Source organism: Opisthorchis viverrini, assembly GCF_000715545.1.
Source record: "Opisthorchis viverrini unplaced genomic scaffold opera_v5_59, whole genome shotgun sequence".
NCBI classification, from domain to species: Eukaryota; Metazoa; Platyhelminthes; class Trematoda; order Opisthorchiida; family Opisthorchiidae; genus Opisthorchis; species Opisthorchis viverrini.
The window spans coordinates 214,779-235,023 of NW_008751715.1; the positions used below are offsets into that span (position 1 = coordinate 214,779).

Genomic DNA, 20,245 nt, shown 5'->3' on the forward strand with positions numbered 1-20,245 from the left:
CCTGCCAACTCGATTTTCCACCGTTCAATCTTGTCGTTCTTTATTTTACTTTTCTGTTGGTTCCCATACATAAAAGCGACCGACCGTTGATCCTTAGTCAGTTTAAAATGTCTCCTGAGGCGATAGTGGCGCCATTGGCGGATCGCTTCGACTATAGTATATGCTTCTTTTTCAACAGCAGAATGATTTTTCTCGCTCTCAGTCAAGGTTCTGGAAAAAAAGGCGACCGGCCGGCTACCCTGGCTCAGGGATGCACCGATAGCGATGTCAGACGCATCAGTTTCAACAACGAGAGGGATATTGTAGTCAACAGTAACCACCATCGCATTTTCTAGTTCGTGTTTAAGGTTCTCAAATGCTGTTCGGGCATTCTCCGGGAGCGGAAATATTTTGTTTTTAACCAATGGATGAATTTTGTCAGAGAACGCCGGTATCCACTGTGAATAGTAGGCAAACAAACCAACGGCTCTTTGCTGCGATTTCCCGTTCTCTGGAAGTGGGAGTTCTCTTATGGGGCGCATGCGTTCTGGGTCAGGTCTTATAATACCTTTGGAGACCTTGTAACCTAAGAGAGTAATCTCTTCAGTTGCGAAGCTGCTTTTCGTATCGTTCAAAGTAATATTGTATGTTTTTGCGACATCGAGAAAATGCCTAAGATTACGGTCATGTTCATCTCTCGTTTTGCCGCATATAGTGACGTTATCGATATAAGCGAATGTGTCTTTTACCTGTTCGGCTTTGATTATATTGTTCAGCGTTCGCTGAAAACACGCGACCCCGTTTGTCACTCCAAAAGGAATGCGCCGAAACTGGTATAGGTTCCCCCCAGCTTCGAACGCTGTGAATGGCTTGTCTGACTCGATTATTGGAACCTGATGATATGCACTCTGGAGATCCAGTGTGCTGTAGACAGTGTAGCGTGCGATGGTTTCAATCATTTGGTCGAGCCTTGGTAAAGGATAAGCGTCAAGGTAGGTGAAGCGATTGATTGTCTGGCTGTAGTCTATCACCATGCGTCTCTTGTGATTTGCATTGCGGGTAACGAGCACTTGTGCTCTCCACGGAGAATTTGATGGTTCGATTATGCCATCGGTAAGCATTTGGTCTACTTCCGTTTGTATGAATTGTTCATCTTCCGGTGTATGACGACGAGATTTTGTGGCGATCGGTTTGTAATTTGGAGCAAGATTGGTGAATAAGGATGGAGATTCCAGTTTTGCGGATGTTACGCCACATACAGTTAGGGTACCCCGTTGACCACCGAATGGAATTTCGACTTTATCATGTAACCCCAGAAAGTCATGTCCGAGAAGGACGTCTGCACAAAGGTTCGGTAATACACAAAGTCTGAAACGTTCGTATATAGCATCCTTGTACTGAATGGACACAAGGCAATAACCTTTGGTGGAACATGAATGTATCGTCGACGCCATTGTTATCACAGAGTCGTACGGAAATAGCTCCCAGTTATGAGTTTGCAGGATTGATGAAGAAACGAAACTTCTGGAGCTGCCGGTATCAATGAGAGCTCGGACAACAACGCCGTTGACCAAAATATCTGTTGTAGTTTTGGATAGGCAATTGGGAGCAGCAGCACAAAATAGCGAGGAGATTGAGGAGTCTTGAGCTGAACCCGCGTGATATTTCGAGGCTTTGGACCTACAGACACGTTGAAAATGTCCAATTTTTCCACAACTCTTGCACACTGATTCTTTAGCGGGACACTTATAACGAGGGTGCTTGGGGTTGCCACAAAAGTAACATGTTTGTTGTGTAGCGGCCGAAACTGTTGTTTCGGAATTAACAATGGGTAAAGGAGTAGATACCGAACAAGTAACGGGTTGTCTGTATACGTATGATTGTGACTGTTTTTGTGCAAGTTCGAGAGCTCGCGCGGCTTCATGGGCTTTGTCAAGGTCCAATTCATGCCACGTTAGCAGTTTCTCCCGAATGGTATTCGACTGCAATCCGGTTATCAGAGCATCCCGAACTGCTTCGTTTGTATGTTCCACAGCAGATACTGCTTTGAATTCACAGTCTTTAGCAAGCGATTTCAGTTTTTGAACGAATTGGTCGACATCTTGACCAGGTTCTTGTTTGTATGTGGCTAAAAGATGGCGTGCATACACGATATTTTTCGGGCGGATGTAAAGTTTTTCCAGCAATGTTATCGCAGAATCGTAGTCGCTACACTCTGCAATGAAGTCATACACTGTGTGGTCGATGTGACGAATGAGAGTTTCCAATTTATTTGGACCTTCAGGTTTGATTGAGTTAATGTAAGCTTTGAAAGTACGGGACCAATGAGTCCATCGTTTCATGCCATCTGATGAGTGAGGATCAGCATCAAAAACCGTAGGTCGGAGAACATGATCCATTTCGTTTTTATTAGATGATTAAATTGTTGTGAGAGTCGAGTAGTTCCAGGACGGGATTAGGAAGGAGACAGAATAGAAAGACGTAATGTACTCTTTAATCGTCTAATAACTGTAGTACATGAGCTGAAAATAGAATGAGAATCACGAGTTAACGGGTTATGCAAAAGTATGGGTTATATAGTCATGACAACATGGACAGGAGGATGATTAGGGTTCCCAACCTAGTATAGCTCTATGGGTCGCTAAGGTGCGTAAACTGTCACATCACGGCAAGGTGCAGTCTCTTGACGGAGTCGCTGGACTGACCGCCCGGACTTGAAGGCTTTGCTAGTGATCGACGTTCCTCTGCCGTTGTTTGCAAGGACACAGTTGTTTTGCAATTATCCCTTGGTCACACACACCAGGGAATTCCCGCGAAACTCCATGGATATGGACATCTCTCGTAACCATTATTAGGCGCTTCCCGGTTAGCGACGTTTCCCCCCAAGGGTCAGGGTACACAGCTTGAAAAACCCTATCGGATACTTGAGATTTTGTAACTCTTGATGTCTCCAGTCAATATTACACCAATATCACTTTGCATATACATTGAACCGAAATGTCAACACTTCTCTTCTTCTGGCTCCCACAATGACGGGAACTATCACCACCTGCTGAAGAGAATACTCCTTCAATACCTCAGTAGTCTCCGTGTGAACTGTGATTTTGTCAGCCTATTTGATCTTAAAAGATCAATTTTACGACCATGCTCTTGAACGATATCATGATTATGACCGGGGGCTGAATTGGTAATACGGGCCCATCAAACATCTCGATCTTCAATATCCCTGACCAGTTCGGTTTTGCCGAGCGGCATGCGGACGATTTACGGACGGCAAACTTTGCAGCCGTCAGTTACACCCCTACATGAGTTTCCAGCAACCAATGAGGCTTTCGCGCGTTAGGTGAATCGTCAATCAATCTCGTTGGACGCCACCTATTAAAGGCTGATGGTCCAACCGAAGATTCGAAGCCTGGAACATAGGCAGATCAGGCCACATCAGTTCGTTCAGAGTTCAAACTAAGTTTGACTTGTGTCGCGTTTCCATCCGAATCTTGAAGACCACACGACATGAACTGATGAACGCCTTGTGTATTTGGTTAAGAACCGGTACATTTATTAAATATCGTTCAGCTGTAGCACCCTTTCGATGATTAACTACCATGCCACCGGATGGAAGCACGAGGGGTGGGATACTGCCAGGTTGCCCAAGCCTAACCAGAGGAAGTCGAGATGCAGAGGACCTTCCGTCAGTAAATTCGCGCTCTAACCACTGAGCCAACTCGTCCCCGGTAGATTGTACTGAAACTTCTGCTTATTTTCCTGGCCGCTAGCTGCCACCTCGACGCTGTGGTCGGGGCTAAATTTTCGAAGATCCCATCGGCGCCGATTTGCGACCTTGCCAGGAAGATCAAAGGGTAGCTGTAAAATAACGAGCAATGAACCCACATATTACGAGTAATCATAACACGAGGTGCTCTGAAGTTCTGTCGTAGATAAGGCTATGAATGGCAGTAGAGTATTTCCTTCAGGTAACCAGAATACCCGCATTCACTGAACTGACAATGCTACTTTTTCCCCAGGAAAAATAGGTTGGGAATGATCGGTCGTGAAAATCGCATACACCTGTCACCCGACGATCTGACGCGACTGCCAGCAACTTATTCAACACGGCCAAAGTAAGATTGAAACTGAGCAATTGCCCGGTGCGGCCACAAATGCATACATTTTATACATAGTAGCATACTCGTCGTACTCGCTGCACCCCCAGACTCCTTACAACCAAATTATTGAGACATTGAATCCTGACAGGATCCCACAAGAAAATCGTAACTTTTCGGTTCAATGTTTTTCTCATCCCCGTGCACCGAAGTGCAGGGGTTCCAGCTGGTACAGCTTGGTTCGTCAAGGATAAGGAGAATAAAGGAATGAGAACCAGCGTTAGAGGTGACGACCAAATCAGTCCATAGACGTCTGATGGTTCTGTTCGTCTAGTGTGGCAGGGATTTACAGCTGCTCAGTGAAGGAGATATCTTTTATACAAGGCTGTCGTTGGTTGCCTAGCACACCCGTATCTGTCAGCGTTACTAACTATTAGTTTGTCTTATGCTGCGGTCGCCATATTGGAAAACGACAGTATCAGCGCGACTGAGTTGACTGTTAAAGGCTCTCAGGCTTCGTTGATAGTTCATGGACCAACCGCCTCTTGATCGTCTCCATATGATATAAGGCTAGGCCGAGAGAGTCGTTCAACTGGTTCTCTGGCATGCGAAGTACTTAGCCCAACCAGCTCAACTTGTAGAGTATGACCAGCTGACCTATCAAGGGAGATAACTTTTCTAAAAACCATCCGACGTACCGCAGCAGCACCGATTTGATGTTACCATACGTGATGCATCGGAGGTGCCGATGGTGAAACAAAGGCCACGTCTCTGACCTATAAAGTAGGACAAATCGGACCGCGGCGTTGCAGGTTCTATCCTTGACGGTCAAGCCGACGTCATCTTGGCGTCACAAGTTTCGGAAATTAACCAGCGCTTCCCAAACTCTCCAAATTCGGAAGTGATTTTGTCTTTCGCCTGTCTGCTGTGGTATTCCCTGCTACCCAGATGGACGAACTTATCAATTGGTTCCTCTGTAACAATGTGGTTTGTGTTTGATCCCACCCAGTTTTACAGCAGCACTTTGTACGTGCGGAACGCATACCGAACTGTTCAGAAAGGTTGACAGGACATCCTTATCTGACACCACTGTATGTGGTGAACTCGAGAGAATTTGCGATAGACACATATATGTCCACGGGAAGAGGCGTGCACAGCCTTTATAGGTGACAAGAGTTTAGAAGGGATACCCTTCGTCGACACGCTGCCAGTGTCCGACGATTAACGATGTCAAAAGCAGATTTGAGATGGAGAAAGACGATCATTGCCGGTCGTCAGAAGGAGTGGCGCCGCGACAGAATCGCCACTTTCCTTGAACAGTGCTGATCAATTGTTTTATTGCTCTGAAGCAATAAAATTGCACTCCCGACTTCCGTTATCGATAGTGGACTGATGTCCATTCGGGTTCATTTAGTGATTTCGGAGGGTGAGTTGATGAGGGCCGAGTGAACTGTTTTTCAGAATGTTCCATGCATCGTTCAGGGTGATGTTTCCATGAATGATTTGAGGTTTCATCCTCTCCGAAAATAAGTTTACCAACACCCGACCTCTTCGAATCAATTGATCGGATTAGTTCGGACAGTGTGTGATTTTTTCTCTTTGAGGATGCCTCCTCCATTTCCTGGGCTTTTGCGATGCCCTAGCGCTCTCTGTCAATTCTTGTGCTCTTTACTATTCGGCGTTTGTAGGATCCACGTGAGTTATTATAGTAGTATGTTGCTGATGTGATTTTATCAGCTTGAATCAAAACTGCTGGTCATGATGAGATCCAGCGTTCACTAGAGTGAGTGACCTAGGACAAGCGGCTCTTTCATCTTCCCCAATAGCCATCCAGGTCACCGTTACTACTACCCTACGCTACAAGTTGTTGAAGCTCTGCAGACAATTCAACCCAGCACTGTTGAGCTATAGTGACAAGTCGCACACAAATAATGATGAACAGTGCGCTCCCCATTATCTGTGAAGTGAGCCTCAACCCCCAAATCGGCCACCAAGATGGCTTTTTCTGGCCACCGTGAGCATCCATATCACCTGCAGGAATCACGATATCTATACTTTTCGCTGATGATGATATAATAGTCAGACACGTTAGATCACCGGAATGTAGAAAACAAACAACTTCGAGGAAGTTATACTGCAAACAAATGGATCGTTCCGTGGTATGGAATTCAACTGAACCGGAATATAAAAAGAGCTAACAGTCCAATAGGATGTCAGTGAGAGGCTGAAATGTAGAAACAAAGGTTTTCAGTATACAAGACGAATCGTTAATTGAATGGATTTGTTCGTTTGTAGGTAGTCCTCCTAACGCCTCCCCTTTGAAGTGGTCGATCGTAGGACTGCTGCTGAGTTGAGTTGCGTTGGTATGACGGGCATTCGTATTCGATCGTTCCATCTTCTAGGTGCGCAACTTTTGGAAATTGCTGGTTCATTCATCGGAGATTTCGGCTCCTGAGCTAACTCAAATGTGTCGAGAAGAATCTCCAGTTGAAGAACAGGGTCGAGTGTAGTTGCCGCTTGAAGATAGGAAGCACGTAGCTGATTGGCACGACGGACCCAGATAGAGCCTACATTTACCTCATAGACAACTGTTCCGGCAAGGCGCACAATTATGTCTTGTGTCCACTTTTCCGCAACACCACGATAGTCTTTCGGTAGCACAGATTGGCCGGGTATAAATATGTTACAGCACCGTGGTGTCGGTTGAACTGAACTTCCATATTCATGTTTCTACCGGATGGCGAATGTGGTGTTGGACGGATGACGTCAACGGGTAAGCGGATCTTCCGGTTCATAATTACCTTCGCCGAGGACTTACCATGTAGAGCGTCAACATTTGGTGTCGCCCTGTAACTCAGCAGAAATGTCTCGATGATTTCCAGTGTGGTCCCCTCCCCAGTTGAGTTTTTGTAGTGTGCGTTTGAAAGTGTCCACAAGTCTTTCCACTTGGCCATTTGATTGTGGATGAAACGGTGGTGATCGAACATGTTGTATGCCATTTTCTTGACAGAAATCGGAAAATTTAACGGAAGTGAATGCACTGCCGTTGTCAGAAACAATGATATTTGGAACTCCGAAGTGGCCAAACACACGTAGTTTCTAAATGGTAGCACCAGCAGTAATATGGTTCATGCTAAACACTTCTGGCCATTTACTGTAAGCATCTACTAGGATGAGATATTGTTGGTCGCTGATTGGTCCCCCAAAATCAGCATAAAGTCGTGACCATGGAGTTTCTGGGACAGGCCATGAACATAATTCTGTTTTCCTAAGGGATTTTGCAGACAGTTGGCATTTTGAGCACTTACGTACAAGTTCTTTTTAACTGCTTATCCATGCTTGGCCAGTAGACATAACTACGTGTTAGCGTCTTCATGCGGTTAATACCGGGATGTCTAAAATGAAATTGTTTAAGGACTTTACTCTGTAATTCCAGGGGCACAGTTACTCGTTTTGCGAAGAGTAAGCAACCGTCAACCTCGGAAAGTGAGGATCGACGTTGGTAGAACGGCTGCAGGCCAGTGTGTGCGGTGAAAGTTGAGCCAGTAAACTAACAGCCCAGATATGACTTTAGTGGAATCCACTCCAGTGACGCGCATTCAGTCCTGGGGCCAAGCACAGCTCTCACACCATAGATCACTGGAAACTCAAAGAGTAAACTGCGAGAGATCTGGGTTCGTGCCGAGTGGTTTAAGGTTTATGACCGTACTGGAGTCTTGTTTGCTTGTTTCGGAAGCACAACGTACGTCAACCGAAAGGAGGACAATACCTTAGCAGTAGCTCACTGTTGCCCATTTTGATGCAGGCTTAGGTTTCTGAAAGTATCAATATGGAACAGATCCGCTGAAACAACAAGGGTTTCTCATTATTATTCTGGGCGTAAGCTTAGATAGGGAGCAATGGTTGGGTGACTGACAGCTTAACTAATCATAAGGGCTTGAGTGATGGACATGTGAAGTGTATAGTAACTCAGACTGACATAACTGTTGGTTCAAAGGTCGGACTGCTGAGCCAGATTTTACGGACCCCTGGACAAAATCCTAGATTCTTCCACTGCATTGTCGGTCAGACTTCCGAGTCAAAGGCCCTTGGGTGGGTTAACTCTATCGGCCTATGAAATTGGGAATGCGTCGGAGCAGCAGCTGCTGTCCTCAAGTTATCCGTTGTAACCCTTGTTATTGCCCCTATCAATCAATCCCATCTGTTTGTGGCTTCCATTTCTAGCACCCTACCCAGGTTTTACGGAGAATTAACACATGCCATCTACAGGTACTAACCTAGTTCTCGCACTCTTTGTAAATTAGATCAACAGACCTACCCTGCCCATCTCGTTTTCTTTCTAAGAACCGAGGTATGCCCTGTCTCCGAAACGTGCATGCATAACCCGACTACAGTGGGGCATCTGAGAATAGTTCAGGGTGGTCCGGATCACTCATTTTACTATTCGGACGTCAGAATTGACGTCTAGTGCCCTCGGTGATGTGTGTGTCACATTGAGTACGAAAGATGAACACACTGATTGACTGGTTCCCTGTCACAGGATTCATCAGAATCCGAAACAGCGACGCCAAACGCATAGTTGATTAATCATCTCTGCGTACACTTCAACAGGCTGTACTGTTGGAGACGTTTTTCAGAAATCTCTGGAGACTTCTGGTAGTGGAAAGGTGCACGGAAATTAATATTCTGGCCGACAACTTGAAATGTCAGTTGGAGAGGATTGACAAACTTGGATACCGTCTCGGCGCATATTTACTGTAGGTGTTCCCAGAATCAATGATGGGCGTTTCCTACCGTCTACTGATCGTAGGCACAAAAATGAGCTTCACGTTGCCTAGAGCTTTCCCAAGCACATTCAGTCGAACACTCAGTGTGACGACAGCGACAAAATATAGATAATGACTTTCGCTCCGTTCGAAACACGTTTGCGAAGTCAGGTGCGCTAGCCTGCGTCTGTATTGCACCTAGTTTCCTAGCTACCTATCGGTATGATGTTTTGTACGCGCAAATGCATCAACCGAAGTCTGCGTCTGACAAACGCGAAACAAATCCGTTGACCAAATGAATACTGGTTCGAAATCCGAAAGCCAATAAATTCAGTAATTGATCACGTTCGTCCATTTCAATTTGAACATCGACCATCCGCATTCACGATCGAGGAAAAGAAGGCAACCCCGTCAGGCCGACAGTATTACTGAACGTGGTCTCTGAAACGATGGATGCCAGTCTCGAGACTGATCGGGGAGAGTAGTGGTTAGGGGAATCACTGAACAAAGAACATTACCGGTTAGTTAGTGAAGTCAGTACGGAGGCCCAATTAATAAATTCAGTCTTTCGGCTATAAACCATGTGCCGTAGATATATTGGTTCCAGATGCTAGAGTTTCGTCACCGGAAAGTTCGAATATTCTGGAAAAAAACGTAGTTAGAAGTGATGAAATGGAATGCGAAAAAGCACATGATATCGTGGCACGACTACTGACCCAACTAACTGGACAGATTTTCACATGATACCAAAAACGGCGGTAAGGCAGTGCTAAAGAGTGACGGTTAAGTCAGCGGCCAGAAAAGTATGAGCTTCGTAGTTTGCTCTGAACGAACAGAGAATATCAGGTCGCCTAGCGAGACAAGTGTTGTTCTCGACATCTCTCCATGAAGGCACGAACAGCGATAACGTCGTGATTTCGCATAAGGAGTGAAACACATCACAACCAGTCTGCGTACCCCATACGCGAATTTTCTGCATGTAGCTCACTCACCACACAGCCAGAACAATTGTACCACATTCAATTCAATTCAATTTAATTCAATTTATCAGCCATAAACCATGTGGCATAGGTATATTGGTTCCAGCTGCTAGAGTTTCGATTACCGGAAAGTGGGAGAGTGTGGGGCACACAGACAGGCCTTGGAGGCGATTCCATGTTTAGCTAGTTCCGGAACAGGGTAGCCCCGCACTGAGGGCGATAACTTTGATGCACGAGCGCCACTGACTGCGCGATTGCGCCATTTCCGCCAATGTCATTAACCACTGCTGATTTGAGTCCTGGGAGGCGGCAGTTGTCCACCCGACTAAGTTTACTGTTTTCGTACTTCGTTGCCAGATGATACACGGTCCACCTCTCGGTCGCTTCGACTCAGCACGGGGCTGTGAGAAAAGAGCTCTGTGAGACAGACGATCTTCTGGCATGCGGAGTACATGTCCTAACCAGCGTAACCTATGGAGCGTGAGTAATTCCTCTATTTTGGGACCCTCTGGCGTACCTCAGCATTAATAATCCGATGTTCCCACCAGACCTGATCAAAGCTGCGGAGTTACCGATGATCGAACACTGACATCTCCCGTATGTCATCCGCGCGTAGGAGCGTAGGTCCATAAAGTAGTATGGACCGCACCACCGCGGTGTAAACTCTACCCTTGACAGGCAAGCTCACGTCACTTCGGCGCCGTAGGTGTTGGAGGTTGACAAAAGCTGTGTTGGCCTTTCCGATTCGAGAATCTCATCTCCAGCCAGTCCACCGGAACTTATACAGCTGCCCAGGTAAACAAATTTATCTATCACGTCGGTTGGCTCACCTGCAAGCATGAGGTGTGGGTTTGGTCCCACCTAGTCTTGTAGCAGCGCTTTACACTTTGCATATGTGAAGCGCATGCTAAATCATGCGGCACAGTTATTTAGGTTATTTAAAATCGTTTGCATTTGAGAAGGATCTGAACCAAGGACAGCAATATCGTCCGCATACTCAATGTCTGTGAGGGAACGTCCCTGCCTCTGAATTTTCAGAGGCAGGCTGCTTGATATTTCCCTGCTTCCCTCTGAAAATTCGAGAGCCGAAATGTTCCCGGGACGTTCCCTCACAGATATTGAATATGCGGAAGACTGTCTGTCTCACAGAGCTCTTTTCTCACAGCCCCGTGCTGAGTCGAAGCGACCGAGAGGTGGACCGTGTATCATCTGGCAACGAAGTACGAAAACAGTAAACTTAGTCGGGTGGACAACTGCCGCCTCCCAGGACTCAAATCAGCAGTGGTTAATGACATTGGCGGAAATGGCGCAATCGCGCAGTCAGTGGCGCTCGTGCATCAAAGTTATCGCCCTCAGTGCGGGGCTACCCTGTTCCGGAACTAGCTAAACATGGAATCCGCTCCAAGGCCTGTCTGTGTGCCCCACACTCTCCCACTTTCCGGTAATCGAAACTCTAGCAGCTGGAACCAATATACCTATGCCACATGGTTTATGGCTGATAAATTGAATTAAATTGAATTGAATTGAATGTGGTACAATTGTTCTGGCTGTGTGGTGAGTGAGCTACATGCAGAAAATTCGCGTATGGGGTACGCAGACTGGTTGTGATGTGTTTCACTCCTTATGCGAAATCACGACGTTATCGCTGTTCGTGCCTTCATGGAGAGATGTCGAGAACAACACTTGTCTCGCTAGGCGACCTGATATTCTCTGTTCGTTCAGAGCAAACTACGAAGCTCATACTTTTCTGGCCGCTGACTTAACCGTCACTCTTTAGCACTGCCTTACCGCCGTTTTTGGTATCATGTGAAAATCTGTCCAGTTAGTTGGGTCAGTAGTCGTGCCACGATATCATGTGCTTTTTCGCATTCCATTTCATCACTTCTAACTACGTTTTTTTCCAGAATATTCGAACTTCTTTACGAATTCGTCTGGCCCTCACTCGTTCCGAATTAACTTCTCCTGACTCAACAGAAGAACTGTTCAACAGCATAGACGAGCTTGTTCAACTACTGGACGATGTATCCTTTGACTCCAGTCAACCTATCAAGTATGCTGAACACTCAGCTATCGCTGAACCCACCTCATCCTGAGTTTTTTGTGGGACTCTTGCTAGATTTCTTATTTGTACTTTTCAAGAATGCGGAACGAGAATGTGTTTTCACTCACTTAATTTAAAAGAAAAATCTCGGATCTTATTTCGGTTTTGTTCCTTAAATAATCATGTACCTCGTTTAAGCAGACTTCGTATACTTCAGTGAGTCTTTTCTGGCATGGTTGCGTGTACCCCTTAGTTCCTCAGTTATTGGTCGGGCTTCATAGTTCCACCAAATATAGTCTTCAGCAATCCTGTCAAAGCGCCGAGGTCGTGTTGTCTTATCCGTTAGAAAATGTTCATTGCTTCCATACAAAACTACCTTTGCGTCGTAAGTTCACGCGCTGTGCCGTGAAACATTGAGTCATCTAGGTATCGATCCCAGTAATCAATACATTTGTCGGCACTAGTTTGAAATTTATTCACTCCCATTTCGAGAACATTCCGTCGGTTCCCCCTTCTAATTATTGATTAATTGGAGGTGAGAGCCACACCTAGACAAAGATCGACCAATGTTCTTTAAACTTTAATCAAATTTTGAACACTAATTCGAACAATCTTATTTATGTTTTCCAGGAAGCGAATGCTGAAAATTATTGAAAGGACGTAACCTGCCCATGTGCATCTGAGTGTTGATGTACGGCAACACCTGCGTTCTACCAACGACGTCTCCAGGCAGTCATTATCCGAGTAGAATCGGCGTGCTTCTCGTTCTCATGTGTATGATGGATTTGTAGCTTTGTATTCGTAACAGGCATCCATCTCACTGCAATGTTTCGGATGCGCTCCATTCAACTCAAAATATCTGAAAGCACGAATTAGCGTTTTCTTAAGATGTCTACAGCGTCCGTTTTTATAACCTGATTTGTATTGTGCGGAACACCGTCTTAAGTACTGAAGCATCTGTTGCGTTTTTGGCTATTTGGGTTTCGAATGATGCACGGTACTTGACAATCTTTTAAGTTGCGTCTAAGGACTTGTTAGATTCTGGTTCTGCTGGGACAACCTAGATCTTACCAGAGTATAGCGCCTGCCTTAGAGGCACAGCCCATGCGTGCTGCATACGTATCTCATCTTTTCATAAAGTTATTTGGACAGTTGGTGGATTTTTTACTTGGTAGTGTCTGAATAGGCTAAACATCCGGTAAGCTAAACATAAAGCAACAAGAACTATATGTGAATATCAGGCAGGGCATTCACCAGACAGATTTGGAATTTGTCGAAGTCACTAGAGTGGTTAGATTCACAGCAGAACGACTGCTGGCCGAGGCTTTAACTGGACCTTATCATGGTGTGCCTGCAAGGTCGAATCGAATAGAAGATATAGGGCTGGAAGGTGCATGCCAATCGGCTTTAGACAAGCGGAGTTTTCATTTGTGGTTTTCAGCGAATTGATCTAGATTTAAGATAATGCCCACGCTAATTAGGATTCACTTGAGCCTCCCTAACCCAATAGTCCTAACTTGTGAACAACGCTTAGAAGAAACATTCAACAATTGCTGTAGACTTCAGGAGCTAGGATCCAACTTCTCAACATGATGGTCATTTTCACCTGGCGCATCGTCATCGAAAACCTCCCTGATTAACATTTAGCACTGGTCAGGCTGGATAAAAGAGTCCTCACGGATTTGTCCCTGTATGTTTCAAAATCGGTCAACCTGGCCTGACTGAGGTTTTGTACCAGAAGTGAAAGTTTATCTAGGAATAATCCCACCAGTTATCTATCATCTGTTTAACATCATTGACCTATTAGTCACACACATCTTTTTGGTGCCAAATGAGCCTTTACAATAAAACTGCATGCGTGAAAGCCGCGAAATCGTCTGGAGCGAACGAACAGAAAATTGCACTTAAACATAGATTGCGTTTTTGACATCGGTGACGGTGAGTACCGAGCTGAATCGAAATGTCAGATATAAATTGGGAACAGCTTTCGGTCGCTGTGGCAGACAAGTTTGATCAATAATAAGTGAGATGGTTGAGAGTGCAGTTACAAATGGTCACTTTTCGCATAAATCCAGTGATGATAATACCAGATACGGCAAATGCCTGGAGGTTAACTGCTTTTGTAACATTGTGTGTGTTTGTCAATGCAATCACGCATACAAAAATCTTGAGCGAACTAGTAATATTATATGACTACATCGTGTACGCGAATCCGGTCAACATATCTGTGAAATTGACACTGCGACTTATGCATCAAGCCTGAGCGGTAATAGCGGTAAAAGAAGCTATTTGAACTACCGTGGACCGAAACACGTTTTTGGTTTACATGTGAAGTCCCAAGGCATGGTTCACCGGAACTCACAGTACTATTTGAGTATCAAAACACTTAGTAGATGGTCCGGCGATTCAGTGGAAACCGTTCATCTTTTCTGAACGAATCTCCAGAGTCCAGAATAACAGATTACCAGGGTAGCTTTACACGGAGTATACTTAGGAGTCTGCGGTTGTTGGAACTGCAGCCGCCCACAAACCCGTGGGGATTCGGTAATAAAAGTGAGAATGTATTCACCTTGCTTTCCCTGATTGTTTGCTTGCTGCAGGGATGTATTGTCCTCGTACACTGTTTAGAAGATAGGCTGGCAGGTCTTCCCTCCAAGGCGAGTTTGGACTTGTTAACCATAATCTAATTTTGGGACATCAACCATGTGTGTATCAGAGATTTGAAAGCCAGACAGCTCGATACGACGGTAAATAATGCGCACGTATTCAAGCTCCTAAACAAAAGGTGCTGGATAAGGAGCACATAGCAGAATTAAACCTACGACAGATCATCTTGACCAAAGGGGTAACACATTGGTAACATACTGGTCCTCAACTTATTTTGTATTCTTCTTCATAACCATTGTATAGCAGTATCGTATACCCCTAATTTTGATGGTGTACTCTTCATGTTTCTGATTTCCACCCAGATTGCTCTGTATGGGTTGGGGCTATGACCCTAGAATGGTGACTGGATTAAGACACGGGGAAGACATTTCGAATTTTGGGGTAAAATAACGCATGAAGTAAACTTGGAATTTTATTCAGAATTAGTAAGCCTACAGAAACCTGACGGGGAAACCTTGTATGTTGGCTTTTTTTGCGGGACGGTCTTTACTGAAGTGGGAGAGCACCGCCCAGTCTCATAATTAGGAGTAGTACTGGCAAATCAGAACGGCTGAAGACGAGTAGGTGTATTTGCTAAAGTACGCAAGGCTGGACGACAGACAGTAAGATACAAGGTTAAATATGCCTGCAGAACCCGCAAACCCAAAGAAGTCCGCCAGTCAAAGCTATCAATAAGCGGTGTGATAGCAGCTTTAATGTTCCCATTAAACATCGGTTTGATGATTACATAGCTTGATGCATTAGAAGGTCGATAAGTTAGCTGTCCGGTAGACTGACCTGTAACACAATAATTTCAGAACGCACTCTAATGAACATCTCAACGTTGCACTCTTCCGGACTGGAAGGTAAAATTTTTAACATATTTAGAATTAGTTCCTCTGGTCACTTCACATATGTTTCTTTAATCTGCTCATTAATCCATAAGCTAGTGTCTTCCCACAGATCCATGGGAGATCTCTTCGTAGAGAACGCAAATTCTCGAAAATTGGTAAGGCGTACTACAGGATGATGAGCCAGTCAGGAATGGGTGTGGAATATTCAGCAACACCTTGCTTAATCAATTGCTTCCCATATCAAACACGTACATGAGGCTGTTGTTCAACATGGCTACACTGTTTCATGATGTCCTGCGGGTGCCGCCAACTTTCTAATTGTAGTTCGGTTGTGGAGAGGGATTGTTTTGAATTTGAAACGGCACAGTTCTCGATCTTTGCTAATCCTTCTTACAGTGAGCTAACCTCTCCGTGACCAATGTTATTCTCCAGCAGTGACACCGAATTCCGAACGAGCGGTGTCTTGGTCTCATTTATCCGCAGGCCAGCCTCCCGGATACACTTCAGTACGATCTTCAAGTGAACTGCGACCTCTGGTTCCGAATTTATGTACACAGCGCTATCGTCTCCGTACACGGCAACATTCTGGAGTCCTGTAGCACTTGTAAACTGCTCTTTTTCATGCTCAGTATCATCTTTTTTCCCCATCATTATCAGTCGCATCTCTGTACAAAAGTTTGTTTTACTGAAATACAACCGCTACGGCCCGCTCGTTGGCTCCAACGTGACTTTGAGACTTTTGCTGAGTGACTGTTGTTGTGACCGCCGGTTGGCTATAATTGACTACTGCTAACACTAAACGTGAACAAACATTTCAGCTGCAAACGCTGGACTAATATATTCACGCTTGTGGAATAATATTTCGACCACCGGGGATCTGGGATACCAGGAAGATAGAAATATTCTTGGTGTGGTGGTTCAACGGAATACGCACTACGGAATCTCCTATTTTGAACTGTGAGTCAAGATTTACTTGTATTTTTCTCTTTGTGACTTTGTATCTGGCTTACATCAGTAATTTGTTCAGTTCACTAGAGACTCCTTAGGGCCGTTAACCACTACAATCCCCTCGTTAAACGAAGCATCAACCGCTGGAATGTGAATGGTGCCCCAGACAAACCAAACGGCATTCGTCTAAATTGATATTGGGTTTTCCCAGCCGTGAGCGCCGTTTTCTCGCGGTCATCCGCCTTGATACATAGTTGCCAGTATCCGGAACGCAAGTCCAGCACAGTGAAACATCGGGAATGCTGGAGGGAATCGAAAATCTCCACAACCGAAGAGACAGCTACCATCCGATTTACGGTCAGTTCATTCAGACGCCGGAAATCTACACAAAACCACCTTCCTTACAAGCACAACCGGGGAGTTGTACATACCATTGTGCTTCCTCAATTATGCCATTTTTCAACACCTCTTGAATTTGTTTATCGACTTCCTCTTGTAGACGGAACGATAGCGGACGGGGGCCCTAAGGTCGAAAGCATTCGGATGAGAGGGGAATTTCTTGTCCAATCTACGGGAAAACCAAACGGATCCTCATCGCATGTGAACAGTTTGGAATATTCCTTGACCACGGGTCGTACTGACGGTACGTCACAAGACGGAAGCTTTCGGACACAGCTCACTCACGGCAGTGCTTGGCTGCGCCATACCTTGTCACCAGGTTTTCCTGCTTTAGGTCAACGACGGAATCCGTGCTCTTGAGAAAATCTGCCCCAAATATTGCCTGCTCTATATGTGGACTGATCAGGAACGCATGCTGCAAGGACTTGTCGCCTAGGCATATTGAACGCATTAACAATCCGACAATCTTCAGTCGATATTCAACCACTGCTCTCACGGCTATCACGCACGGTCTGCATTCAGCTTGATTTTCTCTCTACTTCAGCGACACCCCCTGCTCCTGTATCAATCAAGCACAACTCCTTTCCGTCTATCTCAATAACGGCCGGAATGGTTAACCTGTGTCAGTGCGCTAATCGCAACCCACCCGGGAAAAGAGGAGTAATCCAAAGTTTTATTATGTACAGGTGGTCGGTTACGAGGGCATTGATTGTTCCAATGGTCAAGTACGCTACACTTGTAGCGTGCATCCGCCATTCTGTCTTGACGGCTGCAAGCTGTTCGGCGAGTAGGTTCACTTTGTTCTTTTTACCCTTCACTGTTGAATCCTCCATGTTTTCCGACGACTGCAACCTGGCCAGTGGCGTCTCGGCCGATTCCCGTGCCAGATGCTCCACACTCAACTGGCCAATTGCTTTCGCCAGCCACAACTGGGCATGAAGCGCCGACTGTAAACCTTTGACGAACTGTTCAGACAGCAAATGCTTGCGCGGCACTCTATCCAGCCCCTGCAAGGCCCGATCAGCGACTCCTGCAGGCCGGCAAAGAACACCGTCAGGTCACCTCCCGGTTCCATCCTGGCCGTTTTGAACCGCCTCCTAATCTCCTGGCGGTTTGTCGGTGTGTCGGACTCCGGTGCAAGGGCTTCCTTCGCGGCGGCCCAGTCCATCTTCGGAGTACCCCTTCTGGCCGCTTCCAGGACCGCCTTCGCTCGGCCTCCGAGAGGATCTTTGGCGCCGCCAACATACTCCGTCGGGGAGGGCGCGCCGATTCTTGTATCCTCCTTCAGATTTGCAAAGCCTCGCTTTGTTGTTAAAATATATGATGGTACAGTAGAAGTAGAAATCCTAGTCACAGACGCATTAGAAAGTTCAACGGTGTAGAAGACCATACTAAATTCAGTTTGTCGGGGGACTCCTGGGCCAGCACGACTGATGCCATGTCAATTCGTTGTTCTCTACACACTGAGTCCAATGACATCGAGGGGTTAGTGGTCACAGATTTTTTCTTTCAACCTGGGTTTCAGGCATACAATCGTAAACTGTATCTCCCGGCGCCCGGTGGGACCGTTCAAATTCTCATAATTCTCATGAAGAACTCTTATTGCTTGCCCCGTGGGATTAGGAGACACCTTCATATCCGTTGTTGCATTATTAGGATACTACGTGATTAATATTAGCAATCGCTTATCTTTAACACCAATTCGGTGCCAAGCTTATACCACACCTGAAGAAAGTACGAGATCTGATGTTATTCCAGGCAGGAACGGTCCGGATGCCAAGCATGCTTTTGAGCAATGTACCTTCCGGTCGATCATTGAAGAGTGAATTTCATTCAGCTCTCAACATGGCTACGCATGACTGACCACCCTACTACAAGCGGCAGTTAGAATCGAGTTTATTGTCACTTAAAAACAGACCAGTATAATTAGATACTGTCACTAAAATACCGTCAGTGATGTAGGAATACCACATAAAGGTTCGAATTTCCTTAAATTTATCAATAAAATTTTTCTTTCTTACTTCAAGAGGAAATACCACAGAAATGAACACATGCTATTCGTTAGTGGTCAAACTACAAAATTAACGAAAATCGGCTCCCCAGGATTTCCAAGATTCAATAATCAAATCCTCTCTTCTTGGAAAAGACAACGGACGCGCTGTGCAGCATGACCCTCAAATTGACGTTTCTTTGAATTGGTGCATAGGTTCATATGTAATGCACCCCTTGAAGTAAACGAAGAACTTGTGCAACTACTGCCTTTTGATCAATTCGATTTATCAGTTATGAGCCGCGTACCATAGGTACATTGGTTCCAGCTGCTACAGTTTCGATCACCGAAAAAGGGGAAGTGTGGTACATACAGTCAATCCTTGGTTAATTCTGGAATTAAAAAGCTATGTTTAGGAGGCGATAGATTTGATAAACGAGCGCCATTGACTGCTTGATTGGGCCATTTCTGTCAGTGTCATTAAACATTAGTGTGTTAAGTTCCAGGGACCCGATACAGAAAAGCGGCAAGTGCCGACTGTTGATAAACTGAACCCGTGATATCCCGGGGTTCCTGAAAATGTACTCTCGAAACGCTATACTTACACAGCAATAGAAACAGACGGTAAATCGTCTTATAGGTAATTTAATTCTTGATGCGGTTCAATCCTAGGACTGCTTTTTCAAAGTAGATGTGTTCTCCGTAAAATTGTGATACTGTAAATGGAAAGCCATTTTATTATCAATCAATTAGAAAAAGTTGAGAACCGATCGAGAAGCCTTCCTTTCAGAAGGGCTTGACAAATATCGGCAGTTGTTCATTGAGCAACGTCTCGCAGTTGACAAAAAAGTCTGGCCTGGAGAAACCCTTGTGTCAAAAGCGAAACGTTGCCCAATAAGAGACATTGTTTATCAAGCTCCTTTGCAACCTTTCCTTTCGTTTTCGCTTTTTACTCTATCGACACATTATAACGCTGTTTAAGCACCTTCGGCTAAAATGATGCTAAATTGTTACAAAACGCTGAATTACCACATGAATCCGACGAGAAACGACGGAAGTTGATACGGGAATTCGAGGAGGGGCCATCCATCTCCTTTATCCTGCTGCCGTTCAAGTAATCTACCACCCTCAACGTTTTGTTGTGATTGGTTAATCGTGCATCTGATTACATGCATATTCTCCTAGCTGAATGGTGACTTCGTCTACGAATTCGGTGTAGAATAGTTACCAGAGTACTCTTCTGACCTAACTTTCCAGCACGTCATGAGGACAAGTACGCCCGACGCCTGGAGTACAGAGTAGTATCTATGTAATACGCTCCCCATGTGACTGCTGAAATTTCTCCGACAGCCCATTGTAAGTTTTGTCTGCCTTGGGGTCAGCACGTAGGTGCAATCTCCAAGTTTCCGTCTTTTGTTCTACTTGAACCCCGATTGCACGAAATTAGCGAAGTAGACTAATTTGCATACATTTTATATATATATATATATATATATATATATATATATATATGGGTGGACATTCTCAGGCGCCCCCCGGAAC

The 20,245-nt window shown here is 45.3% G+C and overlaps 2 protein-coding genes across 2 annotated transcripts; one reads left to right on the top strand and one right to left on the bottom strand.

Moving 5' to 3' along the window:
- Positions 1-11,208: 11,208 nt before the first annotated feature.
- On the bottom strand, positions 11,209-16,029 carry T265_03874 (hypothetical protein; the record flags this gene model as incomplete). Its single annotated transcript, XM_009168466.1, has 2 exons — positions 11,209-11,388; positions 15,772-16,029. The coding sequence occupies 2 exons, from the start codon at positions 16,027-16,029 to the stop codon at positions 11,209-11,211; spliced, it is 438 nt and encodes a 145-aa protein (XP_009166730.1).
- On the top strand, positions 11,730-17,987 carry T265_13352 (hypothetical protein; the record flags this gene model as incomplete). Its single annotated transcript, XM_009168492.1, has 2 exons — positions 11,730-11,875; positions 17,750-17,987. Coding segments are annotated over 2 exons (384 nt in total), but the record flags the coding sequence as incomplete, so codon positions are not given.
- Positions 17,988-20,245: the final 2,258 nt, after the last annotated feature.